Source organism: Naegleria gruberi, assembly GCF_000004985.1.
Source record: "Naegleria gruberi genomic scaffold NAEGRscaffold_42, whole genome shotgun sequence".
NCBI lineage: Eukaryota > Heterolobosea > Eutetramitea > Acrasida > Naegleriidae > Naegleria > Naegleria gruberi.
In genome coordinates, this window is record NW_003163285.1 from 262,095 (window position 1) to 288,857 (window position 26,763).

Here is a 26,763-nt window from a genome sequence, read left to right on the forward strand (position 1 = left end):
TCTTAATAATTTCTATAATGTTCTTCTCTCTGACTTGTCAAATCTCCATTTCTCATATCATTAACATATGTTTGTCTAATATTCTCCATCATACTTTCCTCAGTTGCCTTTACAATTTGTTCCTTTTCCAATATTTTCCTCTTTCTCAGATAAGATAATGAATCAGTTGTAGATTTTCTCAGATTTGAATTATCAGATATTGAGAGAATATTCTGAGTTTGGTCACCAACTTGAGTAGTTTGTAAAATTGAAAGTGAGTAAGAGTAAGCTTGAATGGACTGAAACACTGAGGGGACAATGTCCATTCTGACAGGTTCTAGATAGGTTGGAGGTTTTGATGGAAGGAATTTCTTGACTTGAATGACATTTCCATTTTGGGAAAGTGATTGTTTGTTGAGAGAATTGTTGGATTGCAAATTATTTTTGATAAATTGCAAGATTTTCAAACTATTTACATGATTTTTGAATTCCATTGGGAAAATGATCCAATCTTGAGCTGATTTCCAAATATGGAACATTATCAACATGAATCTGATAATTAATTTTTCATTTACAGATGCATCTCTCATTTCTAATACAGCACCTGATATAAATTCAGTGAATGAACAATAGGATTCTGTAAATATTCTGTGAATTCTTTTTCTAACTTGACCACTAATATAATTGGAATATTCATTACTTTCCATATTTGTATAATTGCTATTATTCTCGCAAATTACTTTACAACAAGTTATAATAATTTTAGAAAATAAATACAGCATGGTTGATTGCATATTGGATCCTTCATCAACTAGAAATATTATAGGAAACGGTGCTTGACCGCCATTTTTGGAATTATCAAAATATGTTAATAAGCTCTTCATCGTATTTTTAATCAAAATGGAATTATTCTTATCCGAATCATCCAAGCATATTATTCCACCTTGATATTCCTCCATATTTAACTGCTCTTTTGATTGAAAAATCACTTTCCGAACATCTTTCGTCTGAATATTCGAAACAGCTCCATTATTTCTTGAAGAATCCAACATACTTCTCCCCGAAACACCTTTCAATTGCTGTATAGTTGCTACCTGCAAACTAAACGGTATTTCACACTCATTATTTAACCAACCAGACAACTCCGAAACGTCCAACCTCGAAATTACAAATAATTTTGTTGAATTTCTCGAAGATTTCAAGTTTCCTTGCTGATCAGAAATGTTTCCTTGATTTGCTGTTGTGTTTGAAAGCATTTTTTTTATAAAATTTGTAATTTTTCAATTGTTAATGCTGAACTCCTAAAGTTTACAAAAATAGATAGTTTACAAAAAATAAATTCCGAAACGGCTCCTTGTGTTTCCAATTGTATTGAAGATAAATCGTTCTGTGATCTGGTAATTGATTATCTCGCGAGATTAAAGGATGTTCTTACTAATTAGTTTAGAATACCATAAAAAACAATTTATTCGAAACTAAATCTTTGTTGGTTGACTTTCAGATTTAATATCAGGAATGATGAATGGCATCACTGCATGAATGAGAGCACACATGTTTCGAATATGACAAATTGTAATTTAATTATTTGAGTGCGTTTTGAGTTCTGGAAAGAAAACTGAATGTTTGTAGTACAATTCTATATTGTTTTTAATTTTGATTTTTTTTCCACTTCTGTATTTCTAAATATTCAACCAAGTGAATGATTGGAAAATTCCTCATTCTCTTCTACCAGAGTTTCTATTCAATGTGATGTCATTAATAGTTTTGTGGATTCTGGTAATTTGAGCCTTCATCCTTAATATTGGTGACATGTCAGCATTTGAGCTTTATAAAACTTATTCAGTTGGATGTTGAAGCAAGACTAAATTAGTGATTTGCCAAAAATTGGTAATGTTCAAAATAAATTTAATAAGGAAATGTAAAGCATGGAAACATTGGTTGTGTGGTTGTTATAAAACTTCTTCAAATATTAATGCTCAACTTGAAAATTAAAATCACAGGGGGCGAGGGGGAATCGAACCCCCGGCCACAGCTTTGGAGGCTGCGATGTTACCATTACACCACCGCCCCTGTACATTTGAATTCTCAAACACAATGATTTTGACCTATCCTTAACTCGTAAAAATTGTAGTTTATTGGATGTTCAAACCAGTTGCCAAAATTGTTTGTTGTCTCAAACTCACAACAACTCGAAGCAATTTAGTTGCCAATTTCGAAGGTTGCTTTCCACTTGCTTTCTTAGTTTCCTTTACAAGAATTAACAAATCGACTGGAAGAGCAGCAAAAGGAATCACTCCCTTAATCACCAAACTAGCCAACGACAAGGAAGCACAATAATCATTGGTCATGAGTCCTGAATTCTTGAAATCCTTCTTTTGATTACCTGTTAAAGATTGAACAAAATTGAAAACATTTACAACACAATTATTTCCAATGCTAATCATGCAAGAATCCATTTCTGGATATTTGGATCTTATCACATAGATGTGGGAAATTATTTCATTGACCATTTGTGTGTCCTTTGCTAACAATTCTTGAACTTGTTTGGCAGTATTCTTGGCATGTTTCCATTCTTTGAAACTGGCCACTACTGCTTCTGTTGTTCCTGATCCAATAACTAGTAATCCAGTTCCTGTAGCCACTAGAGAACCTCCAAATGTGAGTGGACTTCCCAATAATCCTCCAACTTGGAATTATTTTCATCAAATTCGATTGAGTATGTTGTAAAACTTACGAATAAGTGCTGCCCCAACAAGATTGGTAGCCGTTCCGTTTGCTTTCTTCTTTGCAGCTTCTTGTTGTTGATAATCTAATGCATGAATCATTTGTTCTAGTACTGAGATTAATCCCAATCTTTCTTGAATCCATTCTTGAGTTTTTCTTTCAACATTTGAAAGTTGTTCACTCAATAGACTATTGGTTTGATCTGGTAAGTCATATTTCACAAAAGATTGGTTGTTTGGAGTGAAAGATGGCAATGGCTCCTTTTCATATGGATTAATAACTTGCTCCCTCAACGAGTTAAATGATGGATAGCAAACATTACCAGATAAGAGATGTGAACTCTCATTGATTAATGACGAAAGTTCTGGTGCAGGGGTTGAATCTGCATTAGTTTCAGAGTATGGATAATACATGTTGTTGAAATTGATTGGCTGGTTTTTTTCTTTTTGCTATCAGTAATTGTTTGGCTGATTTGTTTTTATAGTAAGCAAGGCAACAACATATTTTAGAATCTTAATGGAAAAGGAATATGGAATGGAGTGTAAAAATTAAAGTGCTACGAAGTGTGAAATCACCCAAAAAGGAACAAGTGCTCGCTTTTCCTGTTAATTGCAATCAACCTTTGCCGACTCGCAACAGAAAGAGATTGTAAGTGGTCCATTTTGTTTAAGGAATTCAATGATTTTCAAAGTTTCCAATTTCTGTCTTTCCAAATAGAGCTTTTCAACCATTCTCAAAATTGACAATCCATTACAATTCAATAATGAATGGAAACTTGAAAATTACAATTTTTATAAATTTTAACTTAATTTTTGACTTATTTCAATATTCACATAAAGAAAATTCGCTTTATAATATCTCCAAATACAATCCCTTACTATGGATATTTAGGTTCATGTACTTGTTTGGCGCCAAATCACTACAAATTTTTTGTCTTTATTTAAAAAAAAATTGTGCTGGCTGTTGAGGAACATTCACGTGAAAAGCTTCCCTGAAAACGTTTTATTCTTTGTACCCACCAAGTTATTTGTATATAAATAATCGGAAAATTCTTAGAGAGGAGATGGCAGATTTTACAACTGAGGAATATGTTGCTGTTGCACTGTGTTCAGCCTTTGTGATTTCTTTGATATTGATCGTAATTTCTATTGTGGTTGGAGTAAAACTTCATGCCAGAAGAAAACTGCATCAAATTCGAGCACTTGTTGATGAACAGCAGGAATCGGAAGAAACAAAACAAAATTAACAAGCTAACAAATCGGAATTTTTGAATACTAGCTATAACAACGTTCTGAATTTCTTGCACTCAACATAATGAGATAGAGTTTACTATACAAAATATATTGTAGTCAAGCAAGAAAGAAAATACTAAGGAATTGAATCAATTGATCATCTCTTCGCACATTGAACCAAAAGAATTAACCTAAATTCGCCGAACAAATAACAATTATGGCTACCAGTTCTTGTAAGGATTGCAGAAAAAAACTTTAAAAAAATAACACAACTTGTTCTTCTGATCTTTAGACAGGCTAATCATCAAAACGTCGTTGTCATCTAGGAAATAACACACTTTGTTATACATCATCATCCTCATCTACTTAATATTATCAACAAAATACAATAATGGCTGAAGACGGAAGAATTCAAACAGTTTGGGTTATGATTTTATTGTTCACTTCTTGTTGTTTCTTTACATTTGTTGCTATCCTTTTCGGCATTATTGCTTCTGCAATTACCGACCCTAACGAAATGTCTAATGCCATGTCTTGTACAGTGCTGAAACCACAAGTGAATTGTAAAACATGTGAAGGAACCCATACTTGTTGCGAAGCTATTGTAAAAGTTGCCCCTGGAACACTCTTTGCTAATGTAACCAATTTCCAACCAATAAGAACAACTGAAGAATTTAGTAGTGAATCAACCTATTATTCATATGCCGCCAATTCTACAGTAACTTGTTATGTAGGAATTGACCCAGAAAGTGAAGAGGCTCACTATGCCAAGTATGATGGACCAAAAGTTGAATTGAAGACTGTTGCTATCGTCACTGGTTGCATTGCCATTTGTTATACTGCTGGTTTGATTTTGGCCCCATTCTTCTCCAAATCTCTTCAACAAACTCACTGAGAAAACTAATTGTACATTTTGCTAATAATACTTCGTACAAACCTATTATCCAAAAATTCTATTGAATGTTATTTGGAATTTTAAATTGCAATCATGTGAAATATTTCCGAAATCAAAAATAAAAAAATAAAAAATTAATTTTAATTCAATTTGGCAATACTGCTATTTGTATGTGGTATGGGGCAGAGAACAGTGAATAATAATGGCAACTCAACTCTTACCATCAAAGTTGAACTCTAGCATCAGTAAAGTTACTGGGCTATTTCTAGCTCTTTTTATGGTAAGTTCAATAAACTTGTTCTAATACTATTTTCTAGTGAAAATTACCAAGAAATCGGGTGTGGTATAGTGGTAGCATTCCAGACTGTCACTCTGGCGACCCGGGTTCAATTCCCGGCACTCGAGATTAATTTTTGACTCTATCTCCACTACTTAAGTTTTAATTTTTTCCTCATATGAATACTGGCATGTAATCACCTATTTTACAATTTTCAAATCTTCATCTCCTAATTCCATAGAAAAAATAGTCAAAGGTTAAACTCTTTAATTTTTCTTTCAAAAAATAATGGATGAATTTTTTGGCGTATATCATTGGTACTGATTATTCTTGAAAAGGAAAAAGACTACAGCACCACAGGTTCCCAAGTTGTCTCCAACCTCAGTACTGATGTGGCTCGACGATGCTTAACTTCTCAAACGGGATGAGGTGCATTATGTAGCCAATCATTATTTTAAAATCTTAATATTGAATAAGAAATGATTTGGATATTGTTTTAAATTTCTTTGAATCTGGTACTTGTAATTAAAATCTGGTATGATTGTGGATAAAACTACAATTTATTAAGGTAAGAAAGTACCAGTTGCTTTTGTTGTTTGTGCCTTGATTGATTCCAAGATTGGTGTTAATTTGGCAGCCAATTTAGAAGGTTCCTTTCCATTTGCCTTTTTAGATTCTTCAACCAAAATAACCATATCGACAGGAATGGAGATGATTGGTACCATACCTTTAATCATTAAACTGGTCAAACTCATAATACCTGTAGCACCATTTGTCAATCCACCACGACTATCCAATCCTTGGTGTCTATGACCAATAAGGGCATCAACAAATTGTACAACTCCAATAGTGTTTGAGCCAACAGAAATGGTACGAGTATCAATGTATGGATCAGTAACTCTGTACTCGTAAATCTTTTTAATCATATCATTGACATATTGAGTATCCTTTGCCAAGAGTTCTTGAATTGCCTTTGCAGATTTCTTGGCATGTTTCCATTCGACAACTGAGGCAACAACACTTGTGGTTGTACCAGCTCCAACACATCCAAGACCAGCTCCTGTAGCCAAAAGCGAACCTCCAAGTGTAAAAGGAGCTGCTACGATACCTCCCACAATCAATGAAGCACCAACAATGTTTGTGGCAGTACCACCAACTTTGGCCTTTGCTGTTTTCTTTTGTTTCTTATCCAATGCACAGATCATATCTTCAAGCATTTTAATGATTTCCATACGTTTCTTGAGCCATTCTCTGGCAGATTCTTCAACAGCAACCAATCTCATTGCTTGTATCATGTTGTTATTAATTGGTGGAGGAACAACAGTGGTTGTTTGTTGCACTACAGAAACAGGTGTCATTGGTGAGACAGTCTTTTCAACAGTTGTGGTTGTTTGTTGTACAAATTGACCAGTTGGAGTCATTGGTTGGCCGAATTGAGATTGCATCATTTGAGGTTGTTGTTCCATGTATTGAGGATTCATACTTGGTTGTTGTGGATAGCCATGTTGCATCATTTGAGGTTGACCATATTGTGGAGGTTGTTGGTACATTCCTTGCTGTTGTGGATAACCTTGTTGGTATTGTTGATATTGTGGTTGTTGCATACCTGGTTGTTGAGGTTGTTGAGGTTGTTGTTGGTATTGTTGTGGTTGCATACCTTGTTGTTGTGGATAGCCTTGTTGTGATTGCATCATTTGAGGTTGACCATACTGGGATTGTTGCATACCTTGTTGTTGTGGATACATTCCTTGTTGAGGTTGTTGTGGATAACCTTGTTGAGGAGGGTATTGTTGATATTGTGGTTGTTGGACTCCAGGTTGACCATATTGTGGAGGTTGTTGCATACCTGGTTGAGGAGTTTGTGGAGAGTATTGTTGTGGTTGGTGCATTTTGTTTTGTGTTGAAAAATTATATGACTCAAGTCTGTTATTTAGCCTGTTGATTCGTATGAATTCTTTGGTCCGTTGTAACATTCGGAATGTCATTGTCCAATAAAAATACAATGAGAAAGTGACAGAAACAAGTTGCAAAATACAATTGTGGCAATTCAAATATGATTTGTGTGTTAATTGCCAAAAAGTCGAATTATTGTCTTACGAAAGGAAACATATGCATGTTACTTGGTTGATTTGATCAAGAAAATTGGCAATTCACATCCAAATGTGATTTGATAACTTGTTTGTGCATTCTAAAAGTATTCTGTTGTATCAACCAAGTTGCTGTTGTAAAGTCTAACTACAGTCAGAGTTGGTTTTAATTGAAGTTTTCCCATAATCCACGTACAGATTTCTTTTTAATTGCATATGGCACTTCCAAAGCTCCTCTCAATACTTTCAGAATATCAATTCCCATACTAACAAGTTTTAGTTTAAATCAAATATACTAGTAACTACGTACAATATCCCAATAATACCTGCAATTTGTCCTAGTAGTCCTTCTATTGATGATGTAACCACCTCTTGAATCTTATTCTCATTCAATGAAGAATAGGCAACTGAAATTACCACAACATGAGGATCAATCTCAGTCAATTCGACAATGGACAATAACGAATCCCATCTTACAAAAACTGTATCTGGATTTTCTACTGAGGGTTTCAGTGTTTCTGTCAAAACTTTGGTCAAGATGAAATAATTGTCAACCCCAGAAATGGCAAAATTAGTTTCTGAGAAAACTTTTGGAATGGTTCCAGGCTCATGGAAGCTTACTTGTAGACCGAATCGTGTATCTCTTTCTATTGGAACAGGAGGAACACTAAAATAGAATGAAATAGTACCAGCATATCCCGTCGCGTTGGCTTTTTGAAAGCTTAATATCAAAGATTAATAAACTACACATACCTGCAAGAAGAGATGATCCATTGTTGAATACATAGCATGAGAATAATTGACCATTCTGAAAGATGGTTACAAAATCATACGGAATTTCAAAAGTTTCAACAATTCCCAGCTCACCATTCACTTTGGAAATTAAACTTTAAGGTTAAATTACAATAGCTACAATCAACCATAGCATTCCAGTTGCATATCGAAATGGCTGGAAAGTACAATGGCACCGACTCTACAAAGGATGTTGATGTTGTTGGATTGTTTTGAGAAGTGATGAATTGCTGAGAGGCATCTACACTATACCAAATGCATAGGGCAATTGAGATGAACCAGCCAATAATTGTTATCACTTCTCCAATAGTAAAAGGACAACTAGCTAGCAGCCTAATGGTGGATGTCTTATTTTTCAAATCCTTCTCTTCAAAATTCGAGAAAGCTATAGGCATTGTCTTGTAATCTTTTCCTTCATCTTGATTGGTTTGATAATGCACCTGTCTGTTTCCTTCATTAACATTCATCGATGGTTGTTCCTCCTCTTGTATGTTGTTTTGTTCTACGATATTGTCATTCCGAATGATAGTATTATCAACAACATCGTCATCATGGTGAGGTTGAATTTGTTGGGACATTTTATTGTAGTTGGATGGCGCGGAGCAATTGCATTATTTGGTATCATGTGAAGTTTGCAAGTTTTCCACTTGTTGTTAGTTGTACAAGAGCACACCCAAATCATCAACAACCAACAGCTCACCACTATGAACATTCAAACAACAACCAGACAATCCATAAGGTCTACAGGTATGTCTGAGCGAGAAGGAATAATCAAATCTGTGCCTCACGACAAGAGTGTTACTAGCCTTGCAAGAGATGATGATAAAGTCTCTATCAATGGTAATGTTCAGCCATATTTTAGAGTTTACCTCCTCCTCAACTGTGAATATCTTGACTAATTCATCATCCCGAATGCACAATACTGTGTTGCAGGTTGTGATGAAACATTCACCAACATCATTGAAAGCTAGGGACAGAGGATCTATCAATTTAACAATACCTATTGATGAGAATGTAGAAACAAGTGTGCCATCGATTGGATTTAGTTTGACAACTCTATTGTTGCCCGTATCACAAACAAATAATGTAGATTTGTTGTTATTATCATAGTAGTCATCATCATCAAATGGAATGCCAAACCCTTCATTGCCAGCAAACTCACATGATGAATTTCCTCGAGGGGATTTACCATGATGGTACATGGCAATACCATTCAGAAATTTACCATTAAACCTGCTGGTCCACACGGGTGAGTGATTGGAGGTTGATAATTGTTCCTTGATATTGTACTTTAATACCTTATCATTTCTGGTGGTTACATATAAATCATCATCGCCATCAATACACATACGCACAGGGCTGGCAAATACCTTGAGTGTGTCGGTACTCTTTCGAATGAAGGTCAAAGAATTGAATTCTCTTATTGCCACAATCACAGACGAGAATCAAGTTGTGCCACTGTGAGACTTTTACATCTGATGCAAAGTAAAATCTCTGATTGTCTCCTCCGCTATATTCTGTGCCAAGCTGACCAATTTGATTGAATTGGTAGGAGTAAGTTGGTTTTTGTTGTGGGCCGAGTTGTTGTTTCAACTTGGAAAGCAGCAGCGAAATTGATGGAGTTGATTGGACAGCATCATCCGGATGAAATATAAAAAATGTATCTACAAAACTGTTGGACATTTTATTAGAATGTTGAAGTAAATGTATGTAATGGAACGTACCTAAAGCATCGTGATATTGAATGTTTTTTTTCAAAATTACTTTTTAATTTTTCTTTTATTTTTCAAATTTTAAAGTTTAACGGTAAATATGGGAGGTGCTGAGATTATTTTTGTTGGTAAAACCAAACAACGTTGCAATTCTCTAAAACCGATTCAATCATCATCTTGCTATACAATCACAAAGAACTCAATTCAAGGTTTAATTCATCATTAATTAAATTGAAATACCAAATGCAAGTTTTGATAGGACTTCCATTCAATGATTTACTGTTTCGACTTGCTATAGTAATCCTATATCCCATTAAGGAATTTGGACCCCTCGTTTATCTCTCTTAATCCCATTCGGAAAGCAATCACCAAAACAACCTGAGAAACTAAGCTTTTGATCCTTAAGGAAAGCCTCAATTTCAAAAAAATTGGTGTAAGAAGAGACAGGGAGAGAATGCGATTCTTTTTGAAAAATCCAAATACTGGATATTATGATAAGGGGGCATCTATATGTTTGTCCTTATCGGCCTTATTAGCAAGGTTGTTATCCTTATCATCATTATCTTTATTTTCAACATCAGGATTAATATCCTTAAAAAGTTGTGGTGATGAGGAATTTTCTTCTATTAAGATGCTATCATCATCACCGTCATCATTAACAAGTTTAAATAATTCTAATGGGATAAGAACAAGATCAAAGTATCATTCTTCATCATCCCTTGTACTTTTATTCATCATTATTTCAATGATACTAGTTTCATGTTTCATGTGTGAACCAATTCAGGCCATCTCTTGTAGTGGAATAGATTCCAACGACCTCACTGCTTGCTCTGGGATGGGGACTTGTATTCAGGATGAAACATGCCAATGCCTTAACGGATATTCAGGCGCTAATTGTGAGTATGTGGAGTGTTTTGGAGTTACAAATGAACCTGGTAATGAGGTTTGCTCTCGTCACGGGCAGTGTTCATCACCAGACAATTGTCAATGCGATTCTGGGTATTATGGCTCTACATGTTCCATCACAACTTGTTTTGAGAAGTGGAGTAACTTGTCGAATAGCAACAACATTTGCTCTGGGCATGGTACTTGTTCATCATTGGACGTTTGTGAATGTAATGCTGGATACTTTGGTAGCGAATGTGAAAAGGATCTTTTCGCTGGGTACAAACTAATTAGTATTAGCCCAGTAGTGATAGCAAAAAATTCACCTGACAATGTTGAATTGAAAGCAAGTATTGCCCTTCCTTCAATGGTTCTATCCTCTGCCTACTCACACGATGGTTCACAACCTTTACCATTTGTTGTTTCCAACTCTACAACTTCTATTGTTATTACAGATACGGTAAATGATGCTTTTGGTCAATTGTTAGTTCAGGAAGCAGATAGAAAAGCAGGTGAACTTTACAATCTTCCATGTGATTTTAACATTTCCAATCCCGACCAAGAACTCAATAGTTTGACCATCATTAGAAATGGTGGAGTCTATTGTTTTCCAAATGGTGTAACTATAAGAGGACACACATTTATTATTGTCGGTACAGAAACAGTCCTTTTCAAATCTCCTTTTGTATATTATTATGGAGCTTCCTTTTACTATCTGGAATGTGCCTCCTATAGGAACGTTTTCTGGTTAACCTATGACCAAGGAGATAATGGAAACTTCTTTTCTGGAGATATTCATGGAACTGTTATTGGAATTTCTCCTTATCATGGAATTCAACTTTACGATAACTTGGTGGGGGCTGTATGGTACACTGGTGGAACAGATATGATTCTATTCGATGTGAATATTTTACCACCAATAACCTTCAATTCAAATGAAAGTTTTAGTCGAGATGATTGCATGGAAACAAGTTGTTATGGAATTTCATTCCGATTGAATAATACTTGCTTTGGAAGAGGTCATTGTGTGAAGAATGATACTTGTTTGTGCAATACGGATTCATACGGAAGTAATTGTTTAATTTCAATTTGTAATGGTGTCTACGGAAATGAAACCAATGTATGTAGTGGTCATGGTGAATGCCAAAGTAAGGACAGTTGTGAGTGCGAAAGTGGTTATTATGGAAATTGGTGTGAATTGACCACATGTTTTGGAGTCCAGAATGACCAGCCGAATACTTGTAATGGGCATGGATTGTGTTCCAAATTGGATACTTGTGAATGTGCTTCTGGTTTTGGATATGGTGGTTCAAGTTGTGAAATTCCAATCTGTAATGGAACTATGGCTAATGAAAGTAGTGTTTGTCTATCAAGAGGTCATTGTGTCCAACCAAATATGTGTAGTTGCCAATCAAGTTATTCAGGGTCAAACTGTGAAATTGCTAATTGTTTTGGAATTATTTCAAATGACAGCTCAGTTTGTTCTGGTCATGGGTCTTGTAATTCTGTAGATACTTGCACTTGTTCCATTGAATACTACGGAGCCGATTGCTCACAATTTGATTGTTATGGCATTCAATCAGTGAATAGTTCTGTTTGTTATGGAAGAGGACAATGTATTAATGTTAATACTTGTTCATGTTCACAAGGATACTATGGCAATGAATGTGAAATCTCCATGTGTGATGGTATTTTGGGCAATTCCTCCCAAGTTTGTTCTAGTTATGGACAATGCAAGGATACGGATGTGTGTGATTGCCAATTGGGCTATTTTGGTGTGTTTTGTAATGAAACAACATGTAATAGTATAGCAATGAATGACTCAACAGTATGTAATGGACAGGGAACTTGTTGGCCATTGGACACATGTGTTTGCTCCAATGGATATGATGGCTCTAATTGTCAAAATCCTATTTGCTTTGGAATTGTTTCCACTAATACCTCTGTTTGTGGAGGTCATGGAGTTTGTTCGCAACCAAATATTTGTCAATGCAACCAGGGATATTACGGATCCCAATGTGAAATAGTCACCTGTTCTGGTATCATGTCAAATGGATCAACAGTGTGTTCAGGACAAGGGCAGTGTTCTGATATGGACATATGCCAATGCAACAACCATTACTATGGATCTAATTGTGAAAAGTTTGATTGCTTTGGTGTATCCTCTCTCTTAAACACCTCATGCTCTGGTCATGGTACATGTCTTGATTACAATACTTGCCAATGTTACTCTGATTATTATGGAAATAATTGTGATGTTACCAAATGTTATGGTATTTTCAGTAATTCATCCAATGTTTGTTCATCTAAGGGAAGTTGCCATGTACGAGATACTTGTATCTGTTCGAATAATTACCACGGTTCTTATTGTAACATAACAAGTTGTAATGGAGTTTATTCTAATGATGCTTCAGTTTGTTCCGGTCATGGTTCATGTATTGGGTACGACACTTGTCAATGTTTGAGCGATTATTCTGGAAGTAATTGTCAAGGAGAAATAGTTGACCCATTTGCTGGATTTAGAATTATTTCAGATTCTTCAGTTTCAATTTCTATTGATTATTTCCTGACAGATTGGCAACCAGTTTTGCAATCCTATACTCGTTACTATGCCTCAAGTTTACTTCTTAAAAGTATTTCCTATTTGGATTCAAATATTCAATATCTTCCACATTCGAGTGCAGTTATTCTAAACAGCACAAGTGCACAGGGCATCAATATTGTCAACAAGATGAAAACCATCAAGTCCCAGTTATTGGCTTCATTAACCTGCACTAAAACTTACACAAACACTAACTCTCCAAATACTTTTATAATCAAACATGGAGGTGTAATTTGTTTCACAGGAGGAATGACATTCGGGCCAGAAAGAACTATTATCATTGTGGGAACAGAGCCTGTCATATTCAAACTCCCATCCTTGCAGTATAGTGCTCTTAATATTGTTTTTTTGGAATGTGCCTCATATAGAAACTTTTTCTGGATTTTGGATTCAAATAGTTTTATTAAGGGAGCAGATAAAACAAAGAATTATCAACCACCAATTCATGGAACATTTATTCAACTCTCTGGAACTATTTCTTTGAGAGGTTACCTTGCAGGTAGTGTATGTGCTTCGAACATCAATACTCTTCTCCACGAAGTCACATTTTATGATCCAACCACTTTTGACCCTTTCCAAAGTGTCACTTCACAATGTAATTACACCCTCTGTTACAACATTCTATCAAATAATCAATCAGTGTGTTCAGGTAAAGGTAATTGTTCTGATTACAACACTTGTGTTTGTAATACGGATAGTTATGGATCTGATTGTTCTTTATTTAAGTGTAACGGAATTTTGAGTTCAAACTCAACTTTTGTTTGTAATGGAAGAGGTAAATGTGTAGGGCCAGATGTCTGTTCCTGTAATCCAGGTTATTATGGAGATTTTTGTGAGCTGACCACATGTAATGGAATTGAAAATACCTCGCCTCTTGTTTGTAATGGAAGAGGTGCCTGTAATCATTTCAATAGCTGTTCCTGTAGCTCTACATTTGGGTATGGTGGATCAGATTGCGATATTCCAATTTGCTATCAAAAACTTGCAACCAATCGTTTAGTTTGTAGCTCAAGAGGTGATTGCTTGGGACCAAATGTTTGTAATTGTACCGAAACTTATCTTGGTGATAATTGTCAACTGACCACTTGTGCTGATATACTTTCAAACTCTTCTCTTGTTTGTTCAGGCTTTGGATCATGTGTTGGCTATAACAATTGCACCTGTCATACAGGTTTCTATGGAGAAACTTGTGCAGAATATGATTGTTTCGGAGTTAATAAGAATAATCCAAATGTTTGCTCTTCAAAAGGCGAATGTATTACTGTTAATAACTGCACATGTCAAGATGGCTTTTTGGGTAATAATTGTTCCTACACTACTTGCTTTGGAGTAAGAAGTGATTCGCCTACAGTTTGTAATTCGAAAGGTTCCTGTAGAGCCAAAGATGTTTGTGAATGTTGGAATGGATATTTCGGAAGTAATTGTACTCTGACAAGTTGTGGAGGGATCTATTCAAATGATAGCTCTGTGTGTAATGGACATGGTTCTTGTTGGCCAGCGGAAACCTGCACTTGTTTATCTCAATATGGATATACAGGTCAATTGTGTGAAATTCCAATTTGTTATACCATAGCAGCTAGTGATCCTTTAACCTGTTCTTCTCATGGCTCCTGTGTTGGTGTCAATACATGTGAGTGCCAAGCAAATTATACTGGATCCAAGTGTCAAGTTACATCATGTCAAGGAATTCTATCAAACGGCTCACTTGTTTGTTCTGGGCATGGTTCATGTATTGAACATGATAATTGTACATGCCTAGCTGGTTACTTTGATACCGCCTGTAATCAATTCACATGTAATGGAACCAACTCCCAAGACAGCTCAGTTTGCTCTGGAAAAGGAAGTTGCGATTCATATAATAATTGTTCTTGTCAAGCGGGCTATTATGGACCTAATTGTGAAAAGACAATGTGTAATAACATTTTGAGTGATAATCCATCTGTGTGTACATCTCGTGGTAATTGTATTGCCCCAGAAGTTTGCAGTTGTAATGAGACTTATTTTGGTACTAATTGTGAGTTGACTACTTGCAATGGAACTGTTTCAAATAGCAGCTCGGTATGTTCAGGATCAGGAGTTTGTTGGCCATTCGATACCTGCACTTGTTACTCTGACTTGGTCAGAGAATTCGAAGGTCAATGGTGTGAAAAACGTTTGTGGGATCCTTTCGCTGGATATCGAATGGTATCTCACAATGGTTTAGTTTACCATTTTGATGATAACAACAATTTCTACACTCCTGATATTCATACCAATACTAGATATTATCGTTCAAGTATGATTTTAGATATACTTACAAAGATAACACCTACACTCAATTACACATCTGATAATGGAGCTCACATTGATAGTGTTAATACTCCCAAAGCATCAGCCTTGGCTGCACTTATGAAAAAGAAAGGTAATTCCATGTGGACACTTCCATGTACTAAAACAGTTAACAATTCAAGTGATTTGCCATGGATTAGTAAGAGTGAAATTATGATTCGTCACGGAGGTGTTTTCTGTTTCAATATTGAAGCTTCTTTTCACAACAATATAACCATTATCATAGTTGGAGCTGAACCTGTTGTTATGAAAGTTCCTTCAATTCAATACTCTGCAGTCAACTTTGTATTTGCAGAATGTGCTTCTTATAGAAATTTGTTTTGGTTTATCACAAGTTATAATCCAAGTTTCATTCAAGGAGGAAATAGAGGGACTGGATATGAGCCTCCAATTTATGGAACTTTCTTCCCAACCTCAGGTGGTTCCTTCCAACTTGCTGGTCCTTTTGCAGGAAGTGTTTGGGTAACCGGTAATGCATGGACTGTTTTTATTGATGTTACTGTTTATCCACCATTGTCAACTGATCCATATGAACCAACAGTTGGTCAATTTTGTAATTATACTCAATGTTTCAATGTTAAATCTAATTTGAATACTACATGTTCCGGTAGAGGTCAGTGCATTGATTATAATACATGTGTTTGCAATGCCGATGCTTATGGAGTTGATTGTTCAATCTCCAAGTGTAATGGCACATTTAGTAATGTATCAACTGTTTGTAATGGACATGGTTCATGTATCGCTAAAGATACTTGCCAATGTAATACAGGATACTATGGAGAATGGTGTCAATATACAACATGTGGAGGAATTGAAAGCACTTCACCATTGACTTGTAGAGAAAGAGGTACTTGTATTGCCTATAATCAATGTTCTTGTAATGTCACCAAAGGATACAATGGTAATGACTGTGAAATTCCTTATTGTAACAACATTTTGGGAAACACTTCAACTGTTTGCAGTGCTCATGGTTCTTGTGAATTGCCAAACACGTGCAATTGTTCAGCAAACTATTTTGGAACATTTTGCCAATATACCACTTGTGCAGGCATTGAAACATATAATTCATCAGTTTGTATTGGTAGAGGTCAATGTACACTTTACAATAATTGTACTTGTAACTCACCTTATTATGGATCCAATTGTGAACAATTCAAGTGTTTTGGAGTGAATAACAACTCTAGTACTGTTTGTTCTGGAAGAGGTATCTGTACAGATTATAACACCTGTGTTTGTAATGCTGGATATTTAGGATCGAATTGTGAAATTTCATCCTGTTTTGGAATTTTAAGTAATGTGTCCCTTGTTTGTAAAGCTCATGGAGTTTGTGTAGCTACGAATACTTGTGTCTGTGCTGCTAATTACATGTCCAGTGATTGTTCTGTGACTTCCTGTTCAGGAATCAATTCAACTTGGTCTTCAGTATGTCATGGAAGAGGTTCATGTTGGCCTTACAATACATGTAATTGTAATGCCAAATTGGGTTACACTGGAAATGATTGTAATGAGCCAATGTGTGACGGTCTTACAAACTCTGATCCTTATGTTTGTAGCGGAAGAGGAGGTACTTGTGTTTCTCCTAATCTATGTGTCTGTAACGATCCATCAAAATATTTTGGTAAATTGTGTGAATACACCTATTGTCGAGGTGTTCCAACCAATCTTACTGACACAGCACTCTTCTGTTCTGGAAATGGTATTTGTACAGACTATAATTACTGTTATTGTTTTAGTGGATATACAGGAACTGAGTGTGAGTTGGATATGTTTGCAGGTTACAGATTCGTCACCAATAAGAATGTTTATGTTTTGAAGAATCAGATTTATTACTTGCCTGCCAATATCGCCATAGGCCCAATGTTGAGTGCTGCTGGGCAGAAGACATACCTTCCTTACCAACAAGCAGTGAAAACCAATTTGAGAGTTGATGCTACATTGTTGAATGAGCTCCAAATGAGAGCTATGGGTTTAAGGTATAATTTCTTCCCTTGTGAACATTATATCAAGGACGCTTCAGTATTTGGAAAGAACATAGAATTGAGGGGAGGTGTGTACTGCATTCAGAATCCATGGACAATTGATGGACATAACTTTACCGTAATTGGTAAAAAACGAACCATTTTTACACTTCCACAGCTGATATATAAATCAGCAAAGTTCACCTACTATGAATGTGCATCTTATAGAGATGTAATATTTTATGCCGGTGAAACTACTGGCTACAGCAATTTCACAGGACCTATCGATGCAACCATTTTTGTAAATTCACCAGGTGCAGCAGATTACTACGTGAACGGTGATATTAATGGAGCAATCTATATATTTGGAAAACTTGGATCTAACGATGCTCCACCTACTGGTACTGTCTACACTACAGATATGAAATTTATTGCACCATACACATTTGATCCAGCTGTTAGATACATTGAATCCAAGTGTAATTATTTCACATGTTTTGGAATTGGCTCTAATATCAATACTACTTGTTCTGGAAAAGGAAAATGCATAGGCATTGATACTTGCTCATGTATTTCTGGGGCGTATGGGCCTGATTGTTCTCTCAGAATGTGTAATGGAACTTTAGGAAACTTTTCCAATGTTTGCAGTGGTCATGGTTCATGTATTTCCACTGATATTTGTCAATGTAATGCAGGATTTTATGGGCAATGGTGCCAATACACAAAGTGTTATGGATTAGAAAATACTTCTCCAACTGTTTGTTCAGGAAGAGGTTCTTGCTTGTCTGAAAATAATTGTATTTGTAATTCTACTTATGGATACGAAGGTTCACAATGTGAAACTCCAATTTGTGGTGGACAATTGGGTATTTGTGCTAGTTCAAGCAGAGGAAATTGTACAGCTCCTGACACTTGCTCATGTTTGGATCATTATAGTGGTCAATTTTGCCAATGGACTACTTGTAATAGCGTACCTTCTAATTCATCAAGTGTTTGTTCTGGAAGAGGAATATGTGCTGCATATAATACTTGTCAATGTAAAGCAGGATATATTGGATCGATCTGTGAAAAGGATGTCTTTGCTGGATACAAATTAATTAGTAACAAGGCAGTTCTTTTAGCAAAGAATTCAAGAGCTAGCTCTGTGCTGGCAGCAAGTATTGCCCTTCCTTCAATGACAATTAGACCACCAACATTTTTAAATCCAGATAAGGTCTATCCATATGTTGCAAGTGGTAAGTCTGTAATTACAAAGCCAACCGATTCCTACTATCAAACTTTAATGACCGAATTATCAAAGAAATTCGATGAGCTCATGTCCGCTCCTTGTGACTATGTAATTTCAAAACCAGATACTGAAATGGGTCAGAAAATTCTCATTGAGCATGGTGGCGTCTATTGTTTCCAGAATGGTTGGAACATTAATGGTCAAAAGTTTACAATTGTTGGAACTGAGCCAGTTATTTTCAAAGCTCCATATATCAAGTATTCTGGAGCTAACTTTGTATATTTGAAGTGTGCTTCATATAGAAACGTGTTTTGGGTCACTCAATACTACAACTTGACTGGCAGAGTAAATTGGGTTAACAGTAATTCATTTTCTGGAACAGTTCATGGCACAATAGTTGCTAGATATGGGTATGATTATTTAGTTTCCGATGATATACAAGGAGCTATTTGGTTTTATACTCAAGAAGATGGATATATCACTTTGAAAGATGCTAAACTTACAACACCTCCAACATTTGATCCTTACATGCCATATGTTACTGGATCTTGTGATACTTATACTTGTTTTGGTATTGATCCAACTTCGAATATGAGTTGCTCAGGTAGAGGTGTCTGTAAAGATTACAATACATGTACATGTCAAGATGATTCCTATGGTATTGATTGTTCCATTTCTAAATGTTATGGAATTTTTGGAAATGTGTCAATTGTTTGTTCCTCTCATGGTAATTGTACATCAAAGGATACATGTACATGTAGTGAAGGATACTTTGGAGACTTGTGTCAATACACTTCATGTGCTGGCATTCCAAATAACTCTACAAATGTCTGTAACCAGAGAGGTGTTTGTAATATTTACAATTCTTGCACTTGTAACACAACTTTGGGTTATGATGGATCGAATTGTCATGTTCCAATATGTAATCATCTAGTAGGAACATGTACAGATCTATTCAGAGGTAACTGTACTGCTCCTAATGCATGTTCATGTGAAAATCATTATTATGGGCCTTGGTGTGAAAAGACAACTTGTGGTGGATTTGAGTCAACTAATACACAATCTGTTTGTAATGGAAGGGGTAATTGTACAGCTTATGAAAAGTGTACCTGTTTACATGGATATGCAGGAGCATTTTGTGAAGAGTATAGTTGTTTTGGAGTTGTGAGAACTCTTCCGTCAACTTGCTCTGGAAGAGGAGCTTGTTCTTCAATTGACCAATGTGATTGTAGCGCAAATTATTATGGATCTAATTGTGAAATTAGCAAGTGTAATGGTAAATTTGGAAATGAGTCTACAGTGTGTAGTTCTAATGGTCAGTGTATTGAGACAAATATTTGTAATTGTTCAGAGCATTATTATGGAAATTGGTGCGAAAAGACGACTTGTTTTGGAGTTGCTTCCAATGAGTCAAATGTTTGTTCACATAGAGGACAATGTAAAGCATTCAATACTTGCCAATGCAATCAAAATTACTTTGGAGATAATTGCGAGTTGACTACTTGTAATAATCTTGCTTCAAACTCTGGTTTGGCTTGCAATTTGGTTGGCAATTGTACAGATTACAATACATGTGTTTGTCCTTATGGATATACTGGTTCATGGTGTGAACAGACTACTTGCTTTGGTGTAGCCACAAGTTCTCCAAGTGTTTGTAATGGACATGGTAATTGTACAACTATGGATATGTGTAGTTGTGATCCTAAATATGGTTATGGTGGAAGTAATTGTAACATTACAACATGTGATGGAGAATTGTCTACCTCTTCTCAGGTCTGTAACTCACATGGTACATGTATTGGACCAAATCAATGTCAATGTGCTCCACATTATATTGGTGACAATTGTCAAGTGACAACTTGTTTTGGAATTCTGTACAATGACTCTAGTGTTTGCTCAGGAAAGGGTTCTTGTGATGGATTCGATAACTGTACATGTGAACTTGGTTATTCTGGAGCAGAATGCGACCAGTACACATGCAGTGGAGTTTTCAATTCAAATCCCTTAGTTTGTTTCGGTAGAGGAAACTGTACTGAATATGATATCTGTGTTTGTGAAGCAAATGCCTTTGATTTTGATTGTTCTGGTGTTTCTTGTAATGGATTTATCAATGCAGATCCAATGGCTTGTTCTTCACATGGTTCATGTACCCAAAATCAATAGTGTAATTGCTCTGAAAATTATCATGGTGAATGGTGTGAGCTCACAACTTGTAATGGAATTGATTCGAATAGTACTGAAGCATGTTCTGGAAGAGGAAGATGTGTAGATTATAATAGTTGTGTCTGTTCGAATGGATACTATGGGGATGACTGTCAGGATTACAATTGTTATGGTATTTCACATTTTTCAAATTTGACATGTTCCGGATATGGTAATTGTTCCGATATCGACACATGTGAATGTTTTGAAGATTCTATTGGTTTAGATTGTTCCGTCAACGTTTGCAATGGTCTTCCTATGAATTCCTCATTAGTTTGTTCAGGACTAGGCAGTTGCACTCGACCAAATTATTGCAATTGTTCAGATAACTATTTTGGAAGTAATTGTGAATGGACCACATGTTATTCCATCGCATCATTCTCTCCATCCACATGTTCTGGAAGAGGAAATTGCTCTGATTTTGATAAGTGTATATGTAATTCTGATACATTTGGTTCCGATTGCTCTCTCTTCAAATGCAACCACACCCTTGGCAATGAAACTCAAGTTTGTAGTGGACGAGGTTCATGTATTGGCACTGATGAGTGCAATTGCACTGAGAATTATCACGGAGAGTTTTGTGAATTTACTGAATGTTTCTCTCAACTTTCTAATGAAAGTTCAGTTTGCTCTGGAAAAGGAAAATGCATTGAGTTCAATAATTGTTCATGCCAAGATGGATATTTCGATCAAGATTGTTCTCAATTCCAATGTAATGATACCTTCAGCAATGAAACCACAGTTTGCTCCTCAAGAGGTTTTTGCATTGATTCGAACAAGTGCAATTGCTCAGAAAATTACTTTGGACTGAATTGTGAATTGAGCATTTGCTTTACAATTCTTTCTAATGACAGCAGAGTTTGTTCTAGAAGAGGAATTTGTGTTGATTATCAAAACTGCTCATGTTATGATGGATTTTATGGTGAAAGTTGTGAGTTTGCTGTAAGTGCAGTGAACAATCAATCAAATTCCACTCAATTGAATAATCAAACTATTGATTCCAGTAATGTAACCATGAATAATAATTCATCGGTGGTTTTTAACAATACTGATAACAGTACAAATACTGATAATAGTAGTGTTGTGGTCACTAATCACACAATTTCAGAAGACAATACAACACGTTCTAATTCAAATGGAACTGTTTATAATAACAATAGTACAGACCTTTCTAATGAAACAATTTCAAATAATGGAACAGTTTCTGCTAACGCAAATGTTACTATCCCTGACAATTCTACTTCTTCCACTAATCAAACTGTTTCTCCAAGTACTGATTCATCAAATGGAACTGTTTCCAATAATACTGTAAATGCAACAGCTTCTGATAATACTACCACTGATAATTCCAACATTACAATTTCGGATAATACCACTTCACCTGGATCCAATAATCAAACTATTTCTCCAAGTGTTGATTCATCAAATGGAACGATTTCAAATAACACTAATCCTTCGGTAGTTTCGAACAGCTCAACTGTTTCAAACTCTTCTTTTACTAACGGAACAGTTTCCAACAGCACAGTCACTTCAAATAGTAGCACAATTACTTATAATACCACAATTTCATCAAACGAAACAATTTCGGTTAATGTAACAAGCAACACATCAAAAATTACAAATTCAACCTCAATCTTGAACGAAACTGTTCCTGTAATGCCTGAGCCTGATGTTGTGGTTGCTTTGCCGGTTGCAATTATAAAACGAATGAGCTCGAACGTGTTCAGCTCATGCGATGATATTAGAGTGGATGGCTCGCAAAGTTTCTCACAAGATTCGACCTATCTTGACTATTATTGGAATTTATTGGAAGCAAGCTCTTTGACTAGTTTACAAAGTTTGCCTAATAGTCCAATCATTGTCATTGACTCTACATTGAAGCCAGGACAATATGTTGTTTCACTAAAAGTTGGAAATGGAAGAAATAGTTCAGTGAACTATTCGAAACCTTTCACCAAGTCAGCAAATCCACTTCCAAAGATTTATATTGCTAATTCTTTGATTGAAAAGTATGGAAATCAATTCCCAGTAACCATCAAGAAAGTTATCACAGAATCAACTTGCCAAAAGGAAAAATCAGTAATTAGTTGGAGTCAATTAAGTGGACCAACAGTTAAATACTCAATTGACAGTTTCAGTAATCTTGCTATTGCCTCATTGACTACCTATGGTTTCCATACTTACATCTTCCAAGTTTCAGCTCATTACCCTTCAAATCCATTAGAAAGAGTTTCTGCCAATGTAACACTTGTTACAAAATCTCCTGAATTGCAACTTGAATTATTGACAACTGATGCAAATTCTAATTACACAACTATTGTAATTGGATACACAGATCCAGAGAGTGCTTATAATACTCTTTCTGAGGAATGGAAATGGACTTGTTTGAATAATACGAATCCAAGTTTAATTTCCTTCTTGGAATTGATTTCTAAAAACAAGCAAACTGAAGTTAGATTTGATGGTTCATCACTATTTCGTCAAAACATACCTCGCTCTATTGAACTATCTTTAAGAATTTCCAAGTCTGATAGAACAATCTCCAAGTCAATTATAGTTTACTTTGGATTGGTTCCACCTATTGTAAATATTATTTCAGTAGAACCAAGCACTTTGTACGTTCTTCCTGGAGAACCTCTCAGTATTCAGACATTAGTCACCAAAGGAAATGTTAATGTTACATTGAATGGACAAGTTGTTGAAGTATCCGATCAACAGCCAACCTTGGATGTTGACACTAAACTATTAGAACAAGGTTCTGAAAATACAATTACAATCACATCGACTGATCCAGTGACTGGAATGTCTAGCTCTTCAAGCTATACTTTCAAAGTTGCTACCTATCCGAAACCATGTGCTTGTTTCATTTCTCCTTTAAGTGGAATTGCATTAGAAAGCGATTTTGAATTCTATTGTACGAATTGTAAAAATTCAGAAAATAATATTGACTATCGATATGGATTTATAGATGACAGATCCGAAACAAGAATTCTATTATTCGATTCTGGTGAAATTTATGCTTCCAAGTTGCCATCTCCATTTTCTGGAAATACTGTCAAATGTTTCTTTGATATTGTCGATACAGAGACAGGTGCTTTTACAACAGTTTACAAAAATGTCACTATAGAAAAACCTCTCGTTACAAAAGTCGAACAAGTTCAAGGACTAGTCGAATCATGGACTATTGTGGGATCCAACTATTTCAGTAATGGAGATTTCAGTAAGAGTATTTATCAATGTGCTTCAACTTCAAGAACTGATTCAGTTTTATTGAGACAGATATTAGGAAATGAATATTTAGAAAGATCAGAAAGTATTGAATGTGAGAATGGTGTTGATATTTCAGGAGTGTGTAAATGTCATGATGGATATATTGGTAAACATTGTGATAAGGCGATTAGTGACTTTTCTAATATTCAAGGTACTAAATTGCAAGTACTCAGAGAAATGGTGACCATTGCCAATAGCACTGGTGAAATGAATAATCAATATTTGTCATTGCTGTCATTTGCCATTGATTCGATACTTGTCAATTATCAATATTTAGATACAAATACTATATCTGAATCAATGTATACTTTGAATATGTTTTTGGAATATTCCTTATCTGATGAAAGTTTGAGATTACCAACCGGGGTTGATAAGTTATTAGAATCTAGTCAATATTCAACATTTAATTACATTACTGATAAGCAATACCTTACTGATCAAACGTCAAATGCCTTAAAATTATTGAAATCTCTCAAATTGTCATCTCAGTTACAAGCAAGATCTGTTTCCATGTCAAATGCCAAGAGAAACATTAAGGGATCATTCTTTAGTATAGTTTTGGGTAAGAGCTTGTTAGCTGATCATCAAAATAATATTCAAGATCCCCATTCATCTTCGTCCATAAGTATGGAGAATGGTTTCTTTGCTTATACTGCAAGATCTAAAGTTTCATCTATCAAAAAGCCATATATTTACATCCTGTCTGTGACTGATGACATTTACTCATTGGGAACTAAACTCAAAGTTGTGGAAAAGAATAACAATGTTCAAAAGGTTTCAAATTTGGTTTCTCCAATAGTTTCTGTAGATTTTGTGGATGTTGCCACTACCATGAATCCAACAAAAATAATTTATTCGATTCCAATTAATTTGAATGGATCAACATTTGAATTGAGAAGAGGAACTTTTGATTTATCAGTCAAGACACTGGACCAGTATTGTAAAAACTTTGATGAAGGTTCTATTAAAGTTCTTTCAGACTGTACCTTAATTTCATTGACTGCAACACATGCCAAATGTCAATGCTCCAAATTTACAAATGTATTTGTTATTGAAACAACGACCATTTCAACTTATTCCTACACCTACTTGGCAGCTATTGGTTTCTCTCTTGTAGCTGTCTGTTCCATTGGAACCTTGGTAATTCTCTCAGTTTGCGTATGGTGGAAATTCAAGAAACCTAAACTTTCCAAAAAGAGAAGTCTTGTCTTTACGGATGCCTCTGAAAATGAGATTCAACTCAGAATTCAAGAAATTATTCTCGGAGACCATACATACAGTAATTCAGAAACTAACTCTGATGATTCATTGATTATTGATGTGATAGATGATTGTCCATCAGGAGGAAGCAGTGGAACAGGTTCAAATAATGGAAGAATGAGAAGTTATTCAATGCAAGAAAGACCAACCACAATGATGAGTTCATCCTCTCCAAGAGGTGGAGTTGGTGCCAATATACTTTCATCTTCACCAAGAGGAACAAGAAATCGTTCATCTTCAGTTGCTCCATTGATTATTCAGGAAAGCCATGAATTGGATTCGAATGCATCAAGTTCTGATGAATTATTAAAGAATCATTCAGAGGGAGGTGTTAAACGATCTGGAAGTGGTATTTGGGATTTGAGAGAAGATGGCTTTCTAGAACATGAAAAATTTTAAACTTTTTATTACAAGCTCAACTGGAATAAATTCCTTCAATAACTTTCTTTAAACGTTTTTCATTGGCCTTCGTTTCCCCCTTGTCCTCCTTCAAGAAATTAAACTCATCCTTCAAATTGCAACCATTTCTATTCTTACAAATGACAAGTGCACCTTCAATGACTTCTGGAATTGATTCCTTTTCCTTATAGCAAGGAGCTACCAATTCACAACCAAAATAATAATATTGTTGAGTGCATTTCTTAAAGATGGATCCACCTAAAGCTGAGTAATGTTTCATACAATTAACTCTACATGCAACACAATCTTTAGTTTTTGTAACTGTCTTCTTTTTGAAAAGATTCTTCTTCACTTTTTCTGTGTAAACTGAAGTGTAAGGAGTTCTGTTTTCTAGTTTGGCTTTATATGGACCAATATTTCCATTGAATACTGGTTTTGATTGATCATAGATTGATCGAATGACTTTACTTCTTGATCTGAAAACTCTAAACAGTCTACTTAATGCTCTGGGGATGGTTCTACCAATTCTTCTTACCACTCTACTTATTCTAATCATTCTACTCATTCTTAGTTGAGAATGAGTAATTGCTTCTAATAGTTCAACGTCTTCTGCTTGGAGAGTTGCTGTGGTGGATCTCTTGACAGAAATTGAAGAAACTGTTTGATCTCTTTGACATTCAGTGGAAGTTGCCTTGGTTGAGTGTGCAGTAAAGAAAACTAAACAACAAGCAATGAGCAAAAGAAGTTGTAATGTTTGTTTGGATGATTGGCACATTTTTTAAGATATAATGGTTGATGAGTTGTGTACGTCTGTCAAGTTAAGTGTGAGAAATTTTGGTCTTTAGAATATTGTTTCATTTATGAAGTGAACTACTTGATTTGCAAATTATGTGTTTCTGTTTATCCTTAAAAAAGAATGTGATTGTGATTGTG

At 35.4% G+C, this 26,763-nt stretch overlaps 4 protein-coding genes and 2 non-coding genes across 6 annotated transcripts; 3 read left to right on the forward strand and 3 right to left on the reverse strand.

Annotated features, from left to right (window-relative positions):
* Nucleotides 1-2: 2 nt before the first annotated feature.
* Nucleotides 3-3,116, reverse strand: NAEGRDRAFT_51205 (uncharacterized protein; the record flags this gene model as incomplete). Its single annotated transcript, XM_002674112.1, has 3 exons — nucleotides 3-1,073; nucleotides 2,163-2,362; nucleotides 2,714-3,116. 3 exons carry the CDS (start codon nucleotides 3,114-3,116, stop codon nucleotides 3-5), a joined length of 1,674 nt encoding a protein of 557 aa, XP_002674158.1.
* NAEGRDRAFT_t487 lies at nucleotides 1,979-2,049 on the reverse strand. The gene has a single exon. It is a non-coding gene; the product is annotated as a tRNA-Trp (tRNA).
* A 1,090-nt stretch (nucleotides 3,117-4,206) lies between the features above and the next one.
* On the forward strand, nucleotides 4,207-4,974 carry NAEGRDRAFT_80745 (uncharacterized protein). Its single transcript, XM_002674041.1, has one exon. The coding sequence runs from the start codon at nucleotides 4,327-4,329 to the stop codon at nucleotides 4,828-4,830; it is 504 nt and encodes a 167-aa protein (XP_002674087.1). The 5' UTR covers nucleotides 4,207-4,326; the 3' UTR covers nucleotides 4,831-4,974.
* A 190-nt stretch (nucleotides 4,975-5,164) lies between these two features.
* NAEGRDRAFT_t485 lies at nucleotides 5,165-5,235 on the forward strand. Its single transcript has one exon. It is a non-coding gene; the product is annotated as a tRNA-Asp (tRNA).
* A 413-nt stretch (nucleotides 5,236-5,648) lies between these two features.
* Nucleotides 5,649-9,188, reverse strand: NAEGRDRAFT_58839 (apo L domain-containing protein; the record flags this gene model as incomplete). The annotated part of the gene is made up of 3 exons (XM_002674113.1): nucleotides 5,649-6,953; nucleotides 7,521-7,841; nucleotides 8,687-9,188. 3 exons carry the CDS (start codon nucleotides 9,186-9,188, stop codon nucleotides 5,671-5,673), a joined length of 2,106 nt encoding a protein of 701 aa, XP_002674159.1. The 3' UTR covers nucleotides 5,649-5,670.
* A 1,345-nt stretch (nucleotides 9,189-10,533) lies between these two features.
* NAEGRDRAFT_51207 (uncharacterized protein) lies at nucleotides 10,534-25,830 on the forward strand (the record flags this gene model as incomplete). Its single annotated transcript, XM_002674042.1, has 2 exons — nucleotides 10,534-20,472; nucleotides 20,863-25,830. 2 exons carry the CDS (start codon nucleotides 10,534-10,536, stop codon nucleotides 25,828-25,830), a joined length of 14,907 nt encoding a protein of 4,968 aa, XP_002674088.1.
* Between the last annotated feature and the right edge of the window lie 933 nt (nucleotides 25,831-26,763).